The 18994-nt window shown below is 34.2% G+C and overlaps 2 protein-coding genes across 2 annotated transcripts in view; one reads left to right on the forward strand and one right to left on the reverse strand.

Annotated features, from left to right (window-relative positions):
* The window catches only part of LOC129946115 (uncharacterized), a 54399-nt gene extending 53390 nt beyond the window's left edge, over positions 1-1009 (reverse strand). Inside the window, exon 1 of the mRNA XM_056056156.1 lies at positions 27-1009. Within this exon, the coding sequence (XP_055912131.1) occupies positions 27-101 (75 nt within the window). The 5' untranslated portion in view covers positions 102-1009. The remainder of the gene's footprint in view (positions 1-26) is intronic.
* Positions 1010-8478: 7469 nt separating this feature from the next.
* LOC129948320 (gustatory and odorant receptor 63a) lies at positions 8479-18843 on the forward strand. Its single transcript, XM_056059273.1, has 7 exons — positions 8479-8776; positions 13928-14077; positions 14141-14323; positions 14386-14529; positions 17938-18051; positions 18120-18560; positions 18619-18843. Exons 1-7 carry the CDS (start codon positions 8588-8590, stop codon positions 18763-18765), a joined length of 1368 nt encoding a protein of 455 aa, XP_055915248.1. The 5' UTR covers positions 8479-8587; the 3' UTR covers positions 18766-18843.
* Positions 18844-18994: the final 151 nt, after the last annotated feature.

The following is an 18994-nucleotide window of genomic DNA, read 5'->3' on the forward strand; positions in this document are numbered from 1 at the left end:
AAGAATTCCAGAAACACATTACTTACCAATGTATAAATAGCACTAGCATAGCTCCCCTTACGAACGGTCTTCCAAAAGCAACAGGACTGTAAAATAGCCATATCTCACAAAATAATACTATCACCTCCAAACCAACTCCAACAACAACTACAACAGCACCAAACACTGGAATTCCCTTAGGTATCCTTTAATCTGCAAATATAAAACGTAGGTATACCCGACCCGACCAAACCCGACAGCGACACTCAAGACCGTTGACCGACAAAGACTGTAATTGCATGTGCATCAAGAGCACAGGTGGCAGAAGCAGCACCAAAGGCAACGGCAGGTGCTGTAGATGGTAGATGCATCAAATAACTTAAACTAACAAACTACCTGCATCACACTTTGTCAATCGAATTATTTCGCACTATTTTACTTTTATTCCCTTAACTTTCGTACGATATATGAGAGTATTTACCTACATAGACATACACATATTATAAAAAGGTAAGCCCCGTACGCGGAAAACACCAGAAACGGATATCGGTATCGGTATCGTTAGCTTGTTTCTTTTCCTTATTTCAAAACCATCCAATTTCGATTAAATCGGATTATGTGTACATTTTGCCCAACAGACACAAATACTTTCATACACACATAGTTAAAGTTAAAGCTTATAGCCGAGTTTATAACATCAATTTTATTCTAGCCAGAACCACTGAAAACTCCACTTATTCGATATCCAACTTCCCGTTTCACTCCCAATGAGGCGCTGGCGCTGCTGTTGCGATTACGATTGCGAGCGATAGTATCTTGAAAATGTTTTTTGGTTTCACTTTTATCGTGCAGGTTAAGTTTCGTTTTAAATTAGGTTGACAAAACGTTGCTGGATTCAAAAGATAAAGAATCGGAGATTTTATCATAAAAATAGCGAAATACCTTTCCCTCCCGACCCACGCGACGACGAAGAGACGAACGTTATTCTGCGTTGAGTTGCGTTGCGTTGTGTCCTTGCACTTCTACTGGATACTCAATACTGAAACTGAAATTTGGTGTTGATTGTTGATGGGCTTGTGCCTGGCGCTCTCAGGAAATTCTGCATTGAATTTTCTGCAAAGTTGTCGTTGTCGTTTGGTGTTGTTTTGGAATTTTTGCGCATGACATGCAACTCAAAAGCAACAGTTTATTTCATTTTCATTTATTGTTTGAAGATTGAATGCGACATACCACAAGCACCCCACACGGCAAAGGGACTGAGGAAATATCTTCCTTGCTCAATAAGTATCTAGGTAGGCATATTTCTATCGAATCAAAAGTGGAACTGGAACGTGTTTAGTTAAGTGTTGAAATAAATTTTCAAATTAACTGCAAACAGGGTGTTAGCATTACAAAGGATAGGTGGGAATTAATTCCTTAAATAAGTTGCACGTTTTGGCTCATATGCACTGTCAAACACCAGGATGATGTCACTAATTTTTGGATAGATTTTTGCAAAAGTTATAGGTACGTATTTCACCTTCACAAATTTATAAAATTAAAGGGTAAATTGAAAACGAGCGTTGGAATTTCCCAAAATCAAAAAATACAATACTTAAAAAGGGTATAAAAAAGTGCGTCTCCATAGAAAAAAATAAACGAAAAAAGTAATGAAATATGTACATTTTATGGTTCCATAACATTTACTTAAAGCGTTTTTTTACATAAGTAATGAGTAATTAATATGTCCGTCATTTTGTGATAAAACATTGAATGTATTTAAAAATCACACAAAAATGAGGATCACGAAAAGCTTCATTTAAGGTGTCCTTATCTTCAATTTTTTTTGCAAAATTCATCACTATCTAGGTCGCTACCTACCTATATGTCTACAGTTTCGCGCTCCAAATTGGTTGAGGTCTCTTTCCACTTGTGCGCACCTCCTTCCTCTACTGCGCTGTCCTGTAAGTGTGGATTCGAAGACTACGTGACCAAGGTTTAAGAAAGTCAGGAAGGCCTGCAACGCCTATATTCGAAGGACCAAATTTTTACATGATCAAAAATAAGGGAAAAAAATACTGCAATGTCCCAAAGGCAGTAAGAATTTTTGACCATTCGTAAAAAACATGAAGAATTCTTCCTCGGTTCCTAGACTTGTTGTCAATGAGACTCCTTAGTTAGCTGTATTGAAAAAGCCAACTTATTTGCAAGGCAGTTCGCCGAAAATTCCAACTTACCAGATAGTTTCATGACTCCCCCAGTTCGGGAACGCGGAAAATGATTTTATGGAGAGTTCTTAAAGATCTCAAACATTAATAAATCCACTAGCGCAGATGGTATATCCGCTACCACTGCGTAAGCTTTTCCATCTATCCTATTCTTCTGGGCTCATTCTAAGTAGTTGGAAAACTGCATTTGTTCAGCCAATCCCAAAAAAAGGTGAATCTTCTTCTCCCACAAATTACCGACCGATAGCACTAAAGTCCCTTCTTTCTAAGGTCATGGAAACGCTGATTAATTATCAGCTCAAGAAATATCTTGGGGAACGGAAGCTTCTTAATGACCGGCAGTACGGCCTTCGTAGCAATAGGTCCGCTGGTGATCTCATGGATTATCTCGACGAATAGTGGTACAAATATTTACATCGTTTTGGAGAAAGTAAGATTATTGCACTTGATATTTCTAGCATCTTGCTCTCTTACTAAAAATGTGTGCTTTCGGTATCGACGAATCTCTTCTTCGTTGGACTAGAAATTTTCTTTCCAACCGTTCAATAAAAGTTGTTTTAGGCGAATTCAAGTCTGAAATCCATTAAATAAATGCTCCTGTCAGCTACGTCTAATCCAATACATTGTTTCGCTGACGATAGCACTCTTAGCTTTTCATATTCGTTTTCAAAAAAGCGAGATAAACCCTCTTTGCCATTAACTATGAGTGGCACTTGCATCAACGAAACGGAAACTCTCGACATCCTCGGAATGTGCATCAGCAACCACCTTTTGTGGAGCGATCACATACGCGATGTTGTCGAAAATTCCGCAAGATGTCTAGGTTTTTTGAGATTCTCTCAGTCTGATCTGGCTACAATCTACGAAACCTATATACGTCCGAAACTTGAATATAACTCTCATTTTTGGGCTGGTGCTCCAGTAACTTATTTAAGCCTCTTTTATCAACTCGTTTACGTCAATCCAACATCGACGCAAGTTTTCTTGCTTCACCCTTTTTTATCGTTATTTTAACGGACTATCCCTTAGTGAAATAGCCAGTTGCATTCCTCCCCTTAAACAATTTAACCGTAATACCCGCGCTTCTAGGAATGCCCATCAGTTTACCTTTGAGCCCAACTTCGGCCGTACTATGAAGTACAGAGATTCTTTTTTTAGCCGTACTACGCGAATGTGGAACGCCTTGCTTGCCACGCTCTATCTTTCCCTGTCATTGCAATATTCAGAAATTTGAAATCAATGTACACCGACACCTCCTATCCAACCCTTGCCTCTTTTCCTTATGCCCACACTGTGTCTTTGGCATATTAAAGGTATGCAAAACCCTTTTAGTGTTCACTAATTATTAAAAAAAGCCATCTAGTCGTTGGACTTTTACCTTACTGGCTAAGTATATTTTGCTGTACAGTCCGTAGATCACGGGAAGAACTTTTCTCTCGAAACGACCCATCGTGCTTTCATCCGCTTTTGTCAAAGTGCATGCTTCTGCACTGTATATAGCAGGACGGGGGCAATGACGGATCCAGGGGGGGGGGGGTCGTAGGGGTCATGAAAAAACTTAAGTCATGCTATAAATTATTTTCATAAAAATTGTTTCTAAGAAAAAGAGCAAATATTCAAGTTCTTAAGAAGAAACCTTGAATAAGAGATCATCAATTTAATACCAAGTTGCCTTTGAAATCCTTATTACATTTTTTTGACACACATAGATAGAGAGCATTGAAGCGATTTTTACTTGCGGCATATACGAACTATATGGCAAGTTTTGAATAAGTAATCAATTTCGAAGTAGAGCTTTTAATCAAATATGACATTATAGCGGTAGAGAAGACGAAAAAAGTGTGTGCCTCGATTACTTCCGTCTGTCTGTCTTTCCTGGCCCCTACAGTCCAAACAATTGTATTGATTGAAATTAAGATTTTCAGCTGATTAGTGTAAGGAGTTTTTATCATTTTATTAATACGAAAAACAGCAGTCCCCACACAAATTTTTTGGTGCAGACATGTGATTTTTCAAAAACTTTCTCTAAATTTGTGTTCTTAATTTGGCTTCTTTCGACAAGAAAAAAACATTTTAGTACCCCTCAAAAAAATCTTTATTTTGTTTTTAAGTTTTCTCAAGAGCTAATGGAATAATTTCAAAATTCATCTCTTTCTGTGCAATGATCAAATTGATGATGATTTTTTATGATCAAAAATGTATTTTTTTTTATTTTTAATAAAATACTAATTTTGTTTACAAAACTCGATATCTCAGAAAGGGGACAACATTTTTTTACGAAATTTAAACGTAAAATGTTTATATATTTATAAGCTCTTTATTTAGTGCTTATACCAAAAATATTTTTAAGACAAAATTTAAAATGATTTTCGAAAAAAAATAGGTAAATCTAGATTTTTTGACAAATAAAATGGCATTTAAATTTTTGAAAAAAACTTATTTTGGAGGTACATTTTTAAATCTTAAAATTGGGCAATATTTTTAAACAGACTTTTTGGAAGAAATTATCAAGTTCTTGCGACCCAGTCGTGCATTTTATTTCTTTCAAAATTGGTGTTCTGTTGAATACAAAAGATCTTACAAATGTACTTTTGAAGTGAATTTGCTTTGGAACTGAGATTCCAACACGAATTTCTATAATACAAATGTTTTAAAAAATCAAGTGACACCTTTGTTAAACTAATGGCTAAGTGAAAAACATAATAAACGTTTTATATCTATTGATATAAAAGCTTTGAAACGTGTAATTTGTGAGTACTGCTAAACTCTTCTTCCCAACTTATTTGTTTACTTACCTTGCTTTGTTTTAATTTAATTTTTTTAAGAGAAATTATGTGCAATTATTTCCTTATATTCAAGAACCAAACCTGTATGTCGACGTTTTAAGATCCAAATACGAGTAAGCAGATTGATAACGATAGTAATAAGAGACTCCCGGAAATTGAGTTCGAAAAAAATACGTCAAAAAAAGCCCGACATTTTTACATTTCAGATCCTCTCTCATTTTCTGGATTTTTAAATTTTTGCAGCGTTCTTCGCATAAATAGATATGAAAACAAGAAAAGTGTGTTTTGTTTTTGGAAAAACGTGTGCGAAATGCATCAAAAACCCTCTAAGCTATTGTATTTTAGCTCTTAAATATGGCATATTTAGACAACTGTTCGAATCTTGTAATGCTTTCATATGAGTCATCCAAATTAAATAGTTAGACCATAACTTGCTGGACAACAGTGTTCTAAATAATTTGATAACTAAAGTTGTCATTTAAGCAATTATTAAAATTTGTTAGCATCCTTTACAAAACATTAAAGAAAATTTTTAAACGGTGAGTAAAAACTCATCTAAGTGTCTGAACCCCCCCCCCCTGATGAAAAGTCTGGATCCGCCCTTGGACGGGGGTGATGAGGATCTTATATAGCGGCATTTAAGTCGTTTGAGAGAGGGATTTGCTACTTAATTGCTTTCTTAGTCCAAAGAAACAGCGGTTAGCAAAAGTAATTCTTCTGGTCTTCATTTGATCTCAGCGCTGGCGCTATTTTCTGCGTTTATATAACGGAGCGTAGGTAGACGAAGTCCTTGAGTTCCACCTGTCGATGGCGAAGTTTTGACTAAGACGTGGGTGTTGTAGGTCCTTTCTTGATGGCAGCATGTACTTTGTTTTGCCCTCATTAGCCGTTAAACCCATTTTGCCACCTCCGCCTCAATACTCACAAAAGTTCCATTGACATTACGCTGAGTTCTTCCGATTATGTCAATATCATCAGCATATGGTAGTAATTGGACAGACTTTTGAAAGATAGCGCCTCTAGTATTGAAGTGGGAGCTTTGCCCAATTTTTTTAAGTACGATGTTAAAAAAATCACATAACAACGCATCACCAAGTCATCCAGCACAAACGGACGAGTTTATCAGGGATGCCAAAACTAGACATGGCTCTATACAGTACAAGCTGTCACATGCGGGCTTGATTGTCGTTTTGATGTTCTTGGTTTTTTTTTCTAGGATCTCCGTAATGTGAATATTTGATTGACTGTGGGCTTTCCTTGTCTAAAACCACACTGATAAGGACCTATAATATTGTCGACGGTGTGCACTAGACGTTTACATATTACGGCAAAGAAGATTTTGTAAGCGATGTTAAGTAGGCTGATGTCTACATTGTCTCAATGCATACGTTACTTAATTTTGATCATATGGTCAAACTAAAAATATTCAGCCTCATTCTGAATTCCCTATGAAATATTTTTCAATTGCAATTGCAATTGCTTAAACATTTGCTTGATATGCTATCTAATTTCTTCCCTCAAACCATGAAACCAATAGCACAAATTCGTATTATTAGTTCCTCCAACGCACTGAATTTATACTCCTTGTTTGGGAGTGACTCTTGAGCCAAAGACAGATTCACACTTTCAATCATGTCACATCTCAACCACTTAACATAAAGATGAGTTTTTGAACCTCGCTCAAAAATATTCTTTAATTTTCTCTTAATAAAATGATGCGTATCTTAACCTTACATTTAAATATTTCAAGAAGTAAAGAGACACCTTTGGTTATTAGATTATTTTAGAACACTGTTGTTCAGGAAAATATGGTCCAACTATTTAATTTGGACGACTCCCTAGACGTGAAAGTATTCGAAGGTTCCAACAGGTTTCTAAATATGCCATATTTAAGAGCTAAATTACAATAGTTTAGAGTGTTTTTGATGCATTTCGCACACGTTTTTCCAAAACGAAGCTTGAAAATGAGAATGTTCGCTAGAAAATTTGATCTTTTTTCGTAGGACAATAAACCAGATTATGTTAGGAAGAATTTTTTGGCTTTTTTTCCTTTTTTTCGGGCTTAATTTTCGGGATTCTAATATTACTATCGTTATCAGTCTGCTTAGTTGTTAGATTGGAGCTGATGCTAGAAGACAAATTCTAAACAAATTACTGTTTTGGGTGAACATTTTGAAAATATTTCGTAAATAATTGTATAGAAAAAAATGTTATTGAAATAGGTGGATTCAAGTACATAGTCTCTATAAAAATTAAATAAAAACATATTAAGTAAACAAATAAGTTGGAAAGAAACTTTACTTAGCCACTCAAAAACCACACGCTGCAGAATCTCTTTTCACTTCAGTTCTCGAGAGATTCAAAGCTTTTATGTCAAATTGAAAGGCATGAAACGTTTATTGTTTTTCAATCAACCGTTGGTGTACGAAAGTGTCACTTTTGATGTGTTTGGGACATTTATGTTTTTGAATTTCGTGTTTAAATCTCAATTGTAGAGAATCAAAAGCTAAAAGTAGATTTCCTTATTTTTTTTTAATTGTAAAGTTTTTGTAAAAATCATTTTTCAAAGAAAAAAAGTACCCCCCCCCCCTCTGAATCGTTTATTGATCAAAAATTGATGAATTTGTGCTGAGAGATTAGAATAGTACTGGATTATCGATTCTCGGTCCAGTCCTTAGTTAAAAGTAGTATTTTAAGCAACAAACTTTAAATTCACATCCATTAACATTCACATCCAATACGATTGCAATGGAAAATTCAAACAAAATCATTTCCATGGTCATGACCCCAATGATCCCTTGGATCCGCCATTGACTTGGGCATTAGTCAAGGAACTTATTAAGGTAAAGTTTAACATCACAAAAAATAATCAGATCCACAAGGACAACTGTCAACAATATTCTATGTTCCATGAGAGTCCTATACATTTTATTACCAACGCCCACAATTCACAATTGAGCCCTAACAGATGAGTTATATAAGTTAAAAAATTCGCTGAAGACTACATCTTTATCAATATGACAACCATGAGCCCTTTACTTATCACATTAAAATACTAAATGTTTCTTAAGTAGGTAATAATTTAACAATGATATCAGTTCTAAATAAAATCGATAAATGAACTTGTTGAATATTTCGTGTTGCTAATGACTTTGTTGTTCATGACCTATAGGAACACAATTCAATAGCAAAATAATTTCAAAAACAAAAATTCATAGACTAAGGGCAAAGTTATATATCTATACAAGAGTACATAACAATTTATTTACTGATAGAATTTACCTTCAGACAAGGCAGTAGTTTTAACGCGTCTATTTTAAGTAAATACAATTCAAAATTCTTGCAATGAATTGTTATAAAACAAACTATTACTTATTTATTATTCTCTAGGTCAAAAATGTCCTCAAAAAGTTTGTAATTTATAACTTAATCCTTTTCCGTGAGTATTATTTCAATGATGGATTTTATGTCCATCAACGACCATTTTTAGGTCATTATCATTTCGACATTGGAGCAAGTGAAACGTATCGGTCGATTTTTTAAAGAAGTTAATTTAAAAACAAATTGATTTGAAAAAAACGAAGATAATAAATTGAATTGAAAATTTAAACCAAAATGTTCAACGGTTTTAATAAGCACACAACAAAACCAAAGACGGTCTTTCTAGATGTCAAGCCTTCTTTTATTAGTCCACCTGTTCGGAGATTTACTGGATTACAAATTCGTAAGGATAGCATCGCATTATATGGAACGGATACGCGTCCTTCATTGGCATCAGTAACTTCGTTGGAAAATTTTCAAAAAGTGAATAAAATAATTTTTGTTTGTACAAATCAGTCCTTTATTTTGTTTTAACCAAAAGAAAACTTTATAATGTTTAACTTAGCAACGTATATACGAGCAAAAGAAGATAAGCCTAAGATTCGTGGGAAGTTTTATAAATATTTTCTAATTAAATTTAAAAAAGTTCCCGCCAGTTAACGCTTAGCAAGACAATTTTTGGTGAATATAATAGATTTGACTTGTTTTATATTTTATACTAGTTTTATCTACATACTCAAAACTTGAGCTTGAAAAAATCTTGAAATAATCCGGATACCAGAAGAAGTATCTCAATGAGACAAAATTCAAAATGTAATAACTTTTGGAAAATGTGTAATAAAGAAGAAAAAAATCTAGAAACTTTCTATCTCAGTGGTGTATTTCAGTGAAAAATGTATTTTTTTTAAAAAGCATTTGAAAGCTATGAGTTTCTGTTTTCAAAAGATATTATTTTAGGAAGTAGAATTGTTTTTTAAAATCAAAACTATTTATTAGTGAAATGATATTGAACTTTAAATCAAAATTATATTTTTGGCTCCGGATTTTTACTTGCGACATATATAAACTATATGGAAAGTTCTGTATTCGTTATACAATTTTGAGATTTTAATTAAACATGAAATTACGATGGTGGACAATCGAAAGAAAGAGGGTCTCCCGATTCCGTCTGTCTATCCTGGTAACTACAGCCCAAAGCATTGTCGGTTGACTTCAAATCTTCAAAATTAAGGTTTTGAGCGAATTCATGAAAGGTGTTTTTTTATTAATTTTTTTAAAGACTATAAAAATAACAGTTGTCTAATTTGAAAAACAAACCGAAAGATTTTTTAAATTTTGTTTCTAAGTTTTCTCAAGAACTAAGCAATCGATTTCAATAATAATAACAATGAAAAATCATTAATACTGCCTAATTGATATTTGACTATCAAAAATGTCACTGTTTTCTGTTTTTATATTTTTTCGAAATACGATATTACGAAATTGAAACATAAAAAGTATAATAAAACTCATAAACAAAATCAAATGGCATGGGAACTTTTTGAAAACAAACTCTTCTTGTAGATACATTTTTAAATTTTAAAATACACGAGATTTTTTTAACAGATTACAGAATACAGTCGTTCATTTTACTTTGATTTTGAACTTTCTAAAGCAGTATGTGACAAAAAAGGTAATTAAGCGAGGATATAAAGGTTTGGGTGAAGTGTGCGGAGTCTGAATATTATTTATATTTTAAAATATACTCCGGAAAAATAGGAAACATACTTCAGACTCATCTCGGCGGCAAGGTGGTTCGAAAATTTGGCGAAAATTTAGAATCGAAGAATAATAGAATATTTTTTGACAACTATTTTAAAAGCTACGCCCTACAGGTAGACTTACTGAAAGACAATGTATTAGCGTGTGGAACTGTGCATTCGAATCGTAAATATCTGCTGAAACTGAAAGAAGGCAAAAATTTGACCACCTTGATTATAGAGTAAGCGATATAAATGTCGCAGCTATAAAATGGAGATATAAAAGATAGATTTTAGTACTAACCAACTATTTAAACTCGACAAAAACAAGTGTTGTATGTCGTAGAGAACGCAATGGGGACATGACTAAAGTGTCATGTCCTGAAGCCGTGATGCAATATAATAATTGCATGAGCTATGTGGATACATTTGAGCAACTAAAAAGTACATATGCCATCGACAGGAAGTTCCACAAATGATGGAATCGAACTGGGTCTTCCTGTCTAGTGCCATAAAACGCCACAAGTAATCAGTTCAGAACAATTTTTATACAAAATATGTAGTCCTTTTATTTTTCATGTGATGAAATTTTCTTTTTCGTTCCTATTTATGTTTATTTATGTACAAGGTGGAGCGTCACGGTGGTTAGTAAAATAACCACCTAATTTCTCAAACACAGTTTGTTGAATTTCCAAATTTTAATTTTTTTGTAAATAACCAAATTAGACGAAAACGCTTGCGAACACTTGAACATTCTTGTTGTTGAATTTTATTAATACTTTCAGAATTCAGGGGATTGAGCTGTAAATTGCCCACACAACATAACAGATTTGAAATTTGTAAGTAAACATTCCGAGTTTTGGAATGGAAGTCGTTTTTTTTCTCAAAAGATCTCAAAAAACTTGGAGCTCCAAAACGTTTTTTTTTTCTTTATTTTAAATTTATATATATATGCATAAAGGAAAGTCGTGTTAGTTACACTATTTATAACTCAAGAACTGCTGTACCGATATGGCTGAAAATTGGAGGGTAGGTAGCTTAGAGCCAGGAGACGGACAAAGTATACTTTTTATCCTGACGCACATCCCGAATAGCTAAGTAATTTTGCCTATGACAGCTCCAAATCTTGAAATGAATGACGAATTCAATCAAGAATTGAAACGGAAACGTGAATATGATCACCAGGAATTAGATTTAGTAGTTGAAACGAATGGAAGTGGTAATTTATATTTTAGCAACTGTTCGTGCGAACGAACGTAGCGGTTGCAGTTATTTCTTCTGGAGTATCAGCCACATTGTTAAAAGGATGCCGTACCGCTCACTCAGCATTAAAATTTGCGTTAAATTTTTGAACTATTGAAAACTAACGTTTAATATTGTAAAACACTCAGCAATGGCCAAAGTTGTATCGGCCATTGCTGTTGTATCATCTGGGGCGAATCCACAATTGCGCATAAACGTGCATTAGAAGCACTTAACCGAACATTGAAAGATTGATAGATTGCATTGTTTAATGATACATCTGCTAAAGATTTCCTTGATCAATTGCTGACTATCGGTAACGGTCAAGTACTTGTCGACAAATTAAGCGGATATCATTTCCAAATAATTTCTGTAATTTTGTCTCATCAAAGACAAATTTATCAACAATGTATTTAAAAATATTATTTCTATATACAAAAATATTAAATGGTTGAGTGAGCGAGCAATTTTAGCGGCTAAGAATAAAAATGTAGATGACCTGAACTACATAATTCAAAATAAAATCATTGGAACAATCCACTCATTCATGAAGATGAAGCCACCAACTCTCCAATTGAATTTTAAAACTCCTTGGATGTATCACTGTACCCGCACAATTTACGCCTAAGTTTTCGTTTCGTAGTAATCATACTTCGAAACATAAATTAACCAAAACTGTGCAACGGTACGCGTTTGGTGGTTAGAAAATTGATGAACATTCCAAGGTTCCCGACGGTCCCAACCGACAAGCCGCGCCGTTTGATTTTAAAAGATTTCAATTTCCGATCCGTTTTGCATTTCTCATGACCAGGATTAGGATTTTGTTGATCTAAAAAATTAAACAAATGTAAAACAAAATGCTTAAAAAGGCAAAGAAAAAGGCATTTAATAAAAAATCCTATGAAAATAAACAAAAATACATTTAATTATAGCAGCATTGGACTACCAAAAGTTTTTTTTTTAAGTTCTCCGGAAGCAATCTTCTACTGTTTTCCCTAGAAGGGCTATGACAGACCTACATGTTCTCTCAACTTCAGCTGAAACGGGTGGAGCCCATCTAAAACTTTCAAGTTTATTCACTTCAATGTTTCCTGGAACTTTGGAATCCACGTCACCGTTTATTACAGAATTTATCTGTTCAATCGTTTTTAGCCCTGTATTTCCATTGAAAACGGCAGTAAACTTCTTCAAGACTTCTTTTTTTTAACTTTCTTCAATGTCTTACAAAACAGGCATCACTTCGCTAATTGATATTTCTTGATGATGATATTGTTAGCCTAAATTATAAGTAGGTACAGACTCTCAAATATACCTGGTTTTTGTAGGTCTTTAAAAATAGATTTTTTCGGATCGACTAAAAACCCAAAATTAACCTTAATGTACTCGAGCTGCGCTTTCAATTCTTCATCTTGTATCAATTTGTTTACAAATGCAACACAGCTTGCATCATCTTCGAGAGCAACTTTTTTGATGCGAGAAAAATAATGCTGCTGCTTCTAACCAAGTGCCCCAGCGAGTTAAAACCTAGTTTTAATGTAAATTCACTTCACGACTTCAAACTCAGTTTCAAACAAACTTACAAGTTGAGGTAGCAGTTTAAATTCAGGTTCCATATAGCAATCCGAGATGGACTCTTCAGAAATACTTTTTTCAAGTTCGACACGAAGGAGTCAACTTTTGAGTAGTGACTGCGAATGCGTTCACAAACTCTGTTTACACCGTGAGTGACGCAAGTTACGTGAACCATTTTCGAGTACAACCCTTGCAGAGTTTTGTCACTCTTCTTCATTTATGCGGTGCAGTGTCTGTTGCCACAACAATCGCATCGAATCGTCAAAAAGCTGGGTTTTTAACTAAAGATTGTCAACGGTATGCGAAAAAGTTCGGATTTCTTTTAATGGTAATTCAATTATTAGATATTTTTTAACAAAATTTAATAAAATAACAACAATGGCGAAGAAAGGAAAAAGAAGGCAATAATGGTATAAAAAGGCCAAAAAGGGTAAAATAAAATACTTATATTTGCAATCACCCGGGCTTGAAACATTTTTGTCGAAAGTCCGTTTGACCAAAAAATAGGCAAAGTTTGTAAAATCCTAGCCCTGGTCATGATCATCAACAAGTCATAAGGCCGATCTTTAAAAGTTTGTGGTTTGAATCTAAAACAACCATGTTTTTTCCCTGGCAATAAATCTGTTTATTTATTGCCTTTAAGGCCAAACCGAATTCGACGGATCAGCAAGTTTTAATTAAGATGCACTAATTTAAAAACAATGTTTCTTTTTCAATAAACCTCCTTTTAGCTTCTGCAAACGATTTAAAGCAATTTCAGTTCTTTCCGATTTATTAGACAATCATGTTTTGATAATACAAATTGACCAATACTTCAGGATTTATAACTTTCCATGAGCCAGCTGAAATTTAAGGGTGGATTGGGTGAGGTTCAACTGTGGTTAAAGGTCTGTCTATTTAAATATGTATTGCTTTAGTAAGAATCGATTGATACGCTTAAGCTTCGGTTGAACCCCAGTACCTAAATTCAACGAAAATGGCGACTGAGAAACAGCCACATGTCGTTAGTTATACTGTCTACATTATTTTGAGCTAATTCATAATTTTTATTCTAGTACGTTCTTTATTTTTATTTCTTTAGGATGTTCTCTTCAGTAACATTGGGGCTTCTTACTTTTTCATGCGATGCCTTGGAGCTATGCCAGTTACAAGACGATCACCTGGAAATGCTGTATTTTCAATGGCTTCTATTGCCTTTGCCTATTCGGTTCTATTTTTCGTCATATTAATTGTAATAATATGTAGAAAAATAAGTTTGTTTTTATTTTTATAAATGTTTATTCCATTTTCAAAGATTTACGTCGGCTATGTTGCTGATAATCGTATTAAAGTTGTTTCATCTTTAAAAGGACCATTCGAAGAAGCTGTTATTGCTTACCTTTTCTTGGTTAATATTTTACCAATTTTATTAATACCAATCATTTGGTCTGAAACAAGAAAAGTTGCTGAGCTATTAAATGATTGGAATGATTTTGAGGTGAGTGTACAAAAATAATTTACTTAGACAACTTAAGTTTCCTTTCTTTATTTTTCTTGCAGATTCTTTATTTTCAAATATCTGGACATAGTGTCCCATTGAGGATAAGAAAGAAAGCGTTAGGTATAACTATTGCGCTGCCATTACTGTCGGTTTTATCGGTGGTCATTACTCACGTAACCATGGCTGACTTTCATATTTTGCAGGTAAGCTTAAAGCTGTTGTGTCCTTTATGTTTTTAACTATTATTTTTATTTCTGAATGCTCGTAAATGAATAACCCCTCCTGAATTTCTTTAAGTAATTTGAAGGTCAAACCAAAGCTAAATATGTTCTTTTCCATTGACTAAATTTTTACAACTTCATTGTTTTCCATAAGTTTATTCTTTATTTTTCCCAACATTTATGTCAATTTTCAGACATAAGACAAACATAAAAAACAAGTATAAAAATCAAGGCAGCAACTATTTATTACAATAAAGATTCCGAAGTTATTCAAGGGCATTGTTTTATGTAAGAAAGATGAGAATTTAAAAACGGTGCGCGGCGTGCAATTGAATATAGTTAACCTCAAATTAAAGGGTGTCCCAAAATTGTAAGATGATTTGAATTTTCCAATATTTGTGGTTTTTTACACAAATAAAAACTATTGAAAGTAGGATCATTATAACGAAGAGAATAACGTGTTTTCTAAACATTTGGACATTTAGGATTCAGGTATTTAAGAATCTTTAGTTTTTGAGATTTTGGATTTGTTGTGAAATTCACAAACCGAAACGCGAATTAATAAACTTATGATGTACATAGGTTGGCGGAACAACTATCCTCGAATTTAACCAAATAAAACACGATTCGAAACGAATTAATTTAAATTAGTTATGGATAGGTAGCCGGGCGCGCTTCCCAAGGAAGACCCTTTAGAGAAAAGCGAATGAAATTATGTTGAATTGATTCCATAGGTTTTCTATGAATTTCGTAATAGGGAGTCCAAACTTGCGATGCATATACAAGATGACGACGAACATGGCAATTGTACAAAGAAAGAGTAACATAGGGATCATTGAACTCCTTTGCCCAGCGTTTTATAAGACCAAGCATAGAACTTGCCTTATTAACAATAAAATTAATGTGATGTCTAAACTCTAAGTTTGAACAGAAATGAACACCTAAATCTTTAAATGTGGAGACGCGACAGAGTTTTTGCTGTGATATACGGTAGTCGAATACGTTACTGATTAGTTTTTTAGTAAGAGTTATCGTCTGGCATTTTAAAGGGTTGAGTGAAAGGCTATTTTTTTCATACCAAAATGTGAAACTATCAATGTCTGCTTGTAAAAGAATACGATTATTATTTTGAAAATCTTCATATCGTCAGCAAAATTGAGAAGTTCACTTGAGTGTAGACATGACGATGCATCGTTAATAGACAGAATGAACAGAAAAGGACCAAGATGGTTTCCCTGGGGAACACCAGATTGAGCAAAAAAAGGTCCAGAATGACAATTTCTAAATTTTACCTCATAGGATCTGTTTTCAAGGTATGACTTAATCCAAGCTAATAAAAATGGTGGAAAACCAAGAGCCTTAAGTTTCAATAAAATAATTCCGTGGCTAAGTTGGCCAAAAGCTTAAGAAAAGTCAGTGTATACACAGTCAACTTCATAACCTTGTTCTAAAGCGTTTGGACATATGTTTGAGAATGTGAGGAGATTTGCAAGGGTCGATATTTTTTTCACAAAACCATGTTGCTGTTCGCAAATATATTTTTACTAAAAAATGCTACACTTTCACAAACAACTTGTTCAAATACTTTAGGAATGGAAGAAAGCTTTGCAATGGGCTTGTAGTTGCTTATATCCGTCTTGTTACCTTTCTTGAAAATTGTCTAGGGAGAAAACCCTGAATTGTTTCCAAAAAGTTTGTACAATTTAAATTGACATAAGGAACAAACAATAAAAGAAAACAATTGGTTGTGTAACAAAGGACACAAAGAAAGGTCACCTTGGGAAAGCTCCCTAAGAACAAAGGAATTTTACGGTCGCGGGCCCCGAAATCTCGGGAGACAAAGGAATCGACCGAAAGTCTAGCGGGTTAAATTTGTTGCTCTTTACAGCCAACCACAAATTACAAGAGAATATGAGAAACACAAAACTCACTCGAAAGCAAAAAAAATACTTAGCTTCTTTCGTTTGAAAAATCGGCCCTGCCTCTTCCTCATCCTCTCTTCTCCAAAAACGCCTTCCTCATTTTTTTTGTTTGGTATATCAGATTTTTGTTTTACTAACACGCAACAGAAACTACCACAATTTTTCTTCTTCAAACATTTTTCACTCACTAGCTTTATTTTTTTTACACGACCTCACTTTCCTTCGCTTGTCTTAAAAGTGCCATATTCATGTCGAACTTCCCTCATCCAAGAGGTCACGACAAGTATGCCATCCTACTCTGACCTTTTGTTATGATCTGGTTTTCTCTTTCGGTCTAACTCAAGACACCCGGCTTTTTCGCTGGGGTGCATGTCGATTTCAAAAACCAGCCAAACCTTTGCGGTCTCTTTCACCTTGGTGATTTGAACACCAAACTTGGCTTAATGGACGACTTCGGTTCTTATCCATCGAATCCAATTGGTCTAAGAAGTTAACGAAAAATGTTTGAGAGTTCGCGAATAAAATCCCTGAGCCCAAACTCGGTTTAATAACTTGAGGAAAGCGTTGTTGTAACTAGGAACCTTTCTCAACCAAGATTGAGAGGCAGCGTTCGATAGTTCGCAATTTAGACTTCCGTGCAGACCATTTTAGAGGAAGGGAAAACAATTCGCAAGGTGACCTTCCTTAGTATTTCGAAACTTTAGGTTGGGCATTAAGCCATACTTATTGTAGGGTGGTGTACAAAGGAGAGAAAGGAGGAACACTATTCGCTGAAGATTGTTAAACTTTTCATGTTTTTCTCCTTGGGTAGGCCACCTATCGCACACTCAATAAGTGACTCATCCGTCTTATGCCTTTTGTGACCGCCCGTCACACATTTTAAAAGTAACTTAAAATGTGTACCTTAAGTCACACAACTCCGAATTACCAATGAAAGACCTAATTTCTTTGCTTTTCCAAAATACAATAAAAGCAGGACACTGACTGGTAGAAATCAGGATTCAACTGAATATTTTGGATCCGCAACGTCGAAAAGAAGGTTAAAAAAAAAACAACTGAAAAAGGATATGAGATAGGCTAGTGAAACTTGTGGAAAATTTGACCGCAACGCAGGTTTTCAAAATTTACCGAATTTATTTTTCTGAATTTATAGCGATGTCTGTTAAGGCAAAGTCCTTACCTACCCTAAAGTTATAGCTGTCCAACGTGACGTTTTGTCCCAGAAGTCGTCGTTCAAAAGTATCGGTGAGATCTTTTGCGACCTTGAAAACTAAAATAGACTAAAATATATTAGAAGAAATAATAGTTTTCCTATAATCACCTTTAAAAGAAAAGATCTAAAATCACTGCCTTCAGTAAATGAAAAAATGTTTATGGCTTTAGAGATCTATGAATTAAACCCAAAACTATTTATAAACTATTAATTTATGCTTTCAACTGATGGAATTTTATGTGATTTTTCTTTAAGGTGATCCCTTACTGTATTTTGGATAATCTTACTGCAATGCTTGGAGCTTGGTGGTATCTGTCATGTGAAGCACTAAGTGACACCGCAAATATACTCGCTGAACGTTTTCAAAAAGTGTGCATTAAAAAAAAAACTCTCGAAAATGTATTCTAATTAATTTATTTTTCAACGGGCTTTTTCAGGCTCTTCGTCATATTGGACCGGCAGCTATGGTTGCAGATTACAGATCTCTGTGGCTTCGCTTGAGTAAACTCACACGCGATACCGGAACAGCAACTTGCTACACCTTCACATTCTTGAACCTTTATCTATTTTTCATCATAACTCTATCGATTTATGGACTTATGTCTCAGTTATCTGAAGGTTTTGGCATAAAAGATATTGGTCTGGCCATTACAGCCATTTGGAGCATTTGTTTGCTGTTCTTCATTTGCGATGAGGCACATTATGCATCACATAATGTACGGACAAATTTTCAGAAGAAACTTCTGATGGTCGAATTGAGTTGGATGAATTCTGATGCCCAAACCGAAATTAATATGTTTTTAAGGGCAACCGAAATGAATCCATCGAATATTAATTGTGGTGGATTTTTTGATGTGAATAGGAATCTTTTTAAGGGAGTAAGTCAATAATTTCATTGTCGATTACGTAATTAAATTAATTTTGTATCATCAACAGCTACTTACAACAATGGTAACTTACTTGGTGGTGCTGTTACAGTTTCAGATTAGTATTCCTGATGGCAAGCCAAGGGGTAACTTTACTTTTGGCGTGGGCTCTCTATTGAATGGAACTGATGTTGTTGTAAGCTTAATAAGTCATTAAAGATTCAAGCTTCATTCATACAAATATAATAATTTTGAGATATGAATAAAAAGAAAATATTTGCAAAACACAATTTAAGCTAAATTCTATTGTTTAGAGCTGTTTTCCTATGTAGCTTCAATCTTCAAACAATTTTTTAAATTACGAGTATATTCGCGATCTAAAACATAATACCCGTTGAATTTATATTTTAAAACAAGAAACCAATTAACAAAACTTTGTGTTTCAT

This window comes from Eupeodes corollae, chromosome 2 (assembly GCF_945859685.1).
Source record: "Eupeodes corollae chromosome 2, idEupCoro1.1, whole genome shotgun sequence".
Taxonomy (NCBI): Eukaryota; Metazoa; Arthropoda; class Insecta; order Diptera; family Syrphidae; genus Eupeodes; species Eupeodes corollae.

What these genes read in the sequence shown, in the direction of transcription:
- LOC129948320 (XM_056059273.1), top strand. Translation starts at nt 8,588, where the DNA reads ATGTTCAACGGTTTTAATAAGCACACAACAAAACCAAAGACGGTCTTT. An exon ending in ATGATTGGAATGATTTTGAG is followed by an intron (nt 14,324 to 14,385) that starts GTGAGTGTACAA and finishes TTTTTCTTGCAG; the next exon opens with ATTCTTTATTTTCAAATATC. An exon ending in CTGACTTTCATATTTTGCAG is followed by an intron (nt 14,530 to 17,937) that starts GTAAGCTTAAAG and finishes TTTTTCTTTAAG; the next exon opens with GTGATCCCTTACTGTATTTT.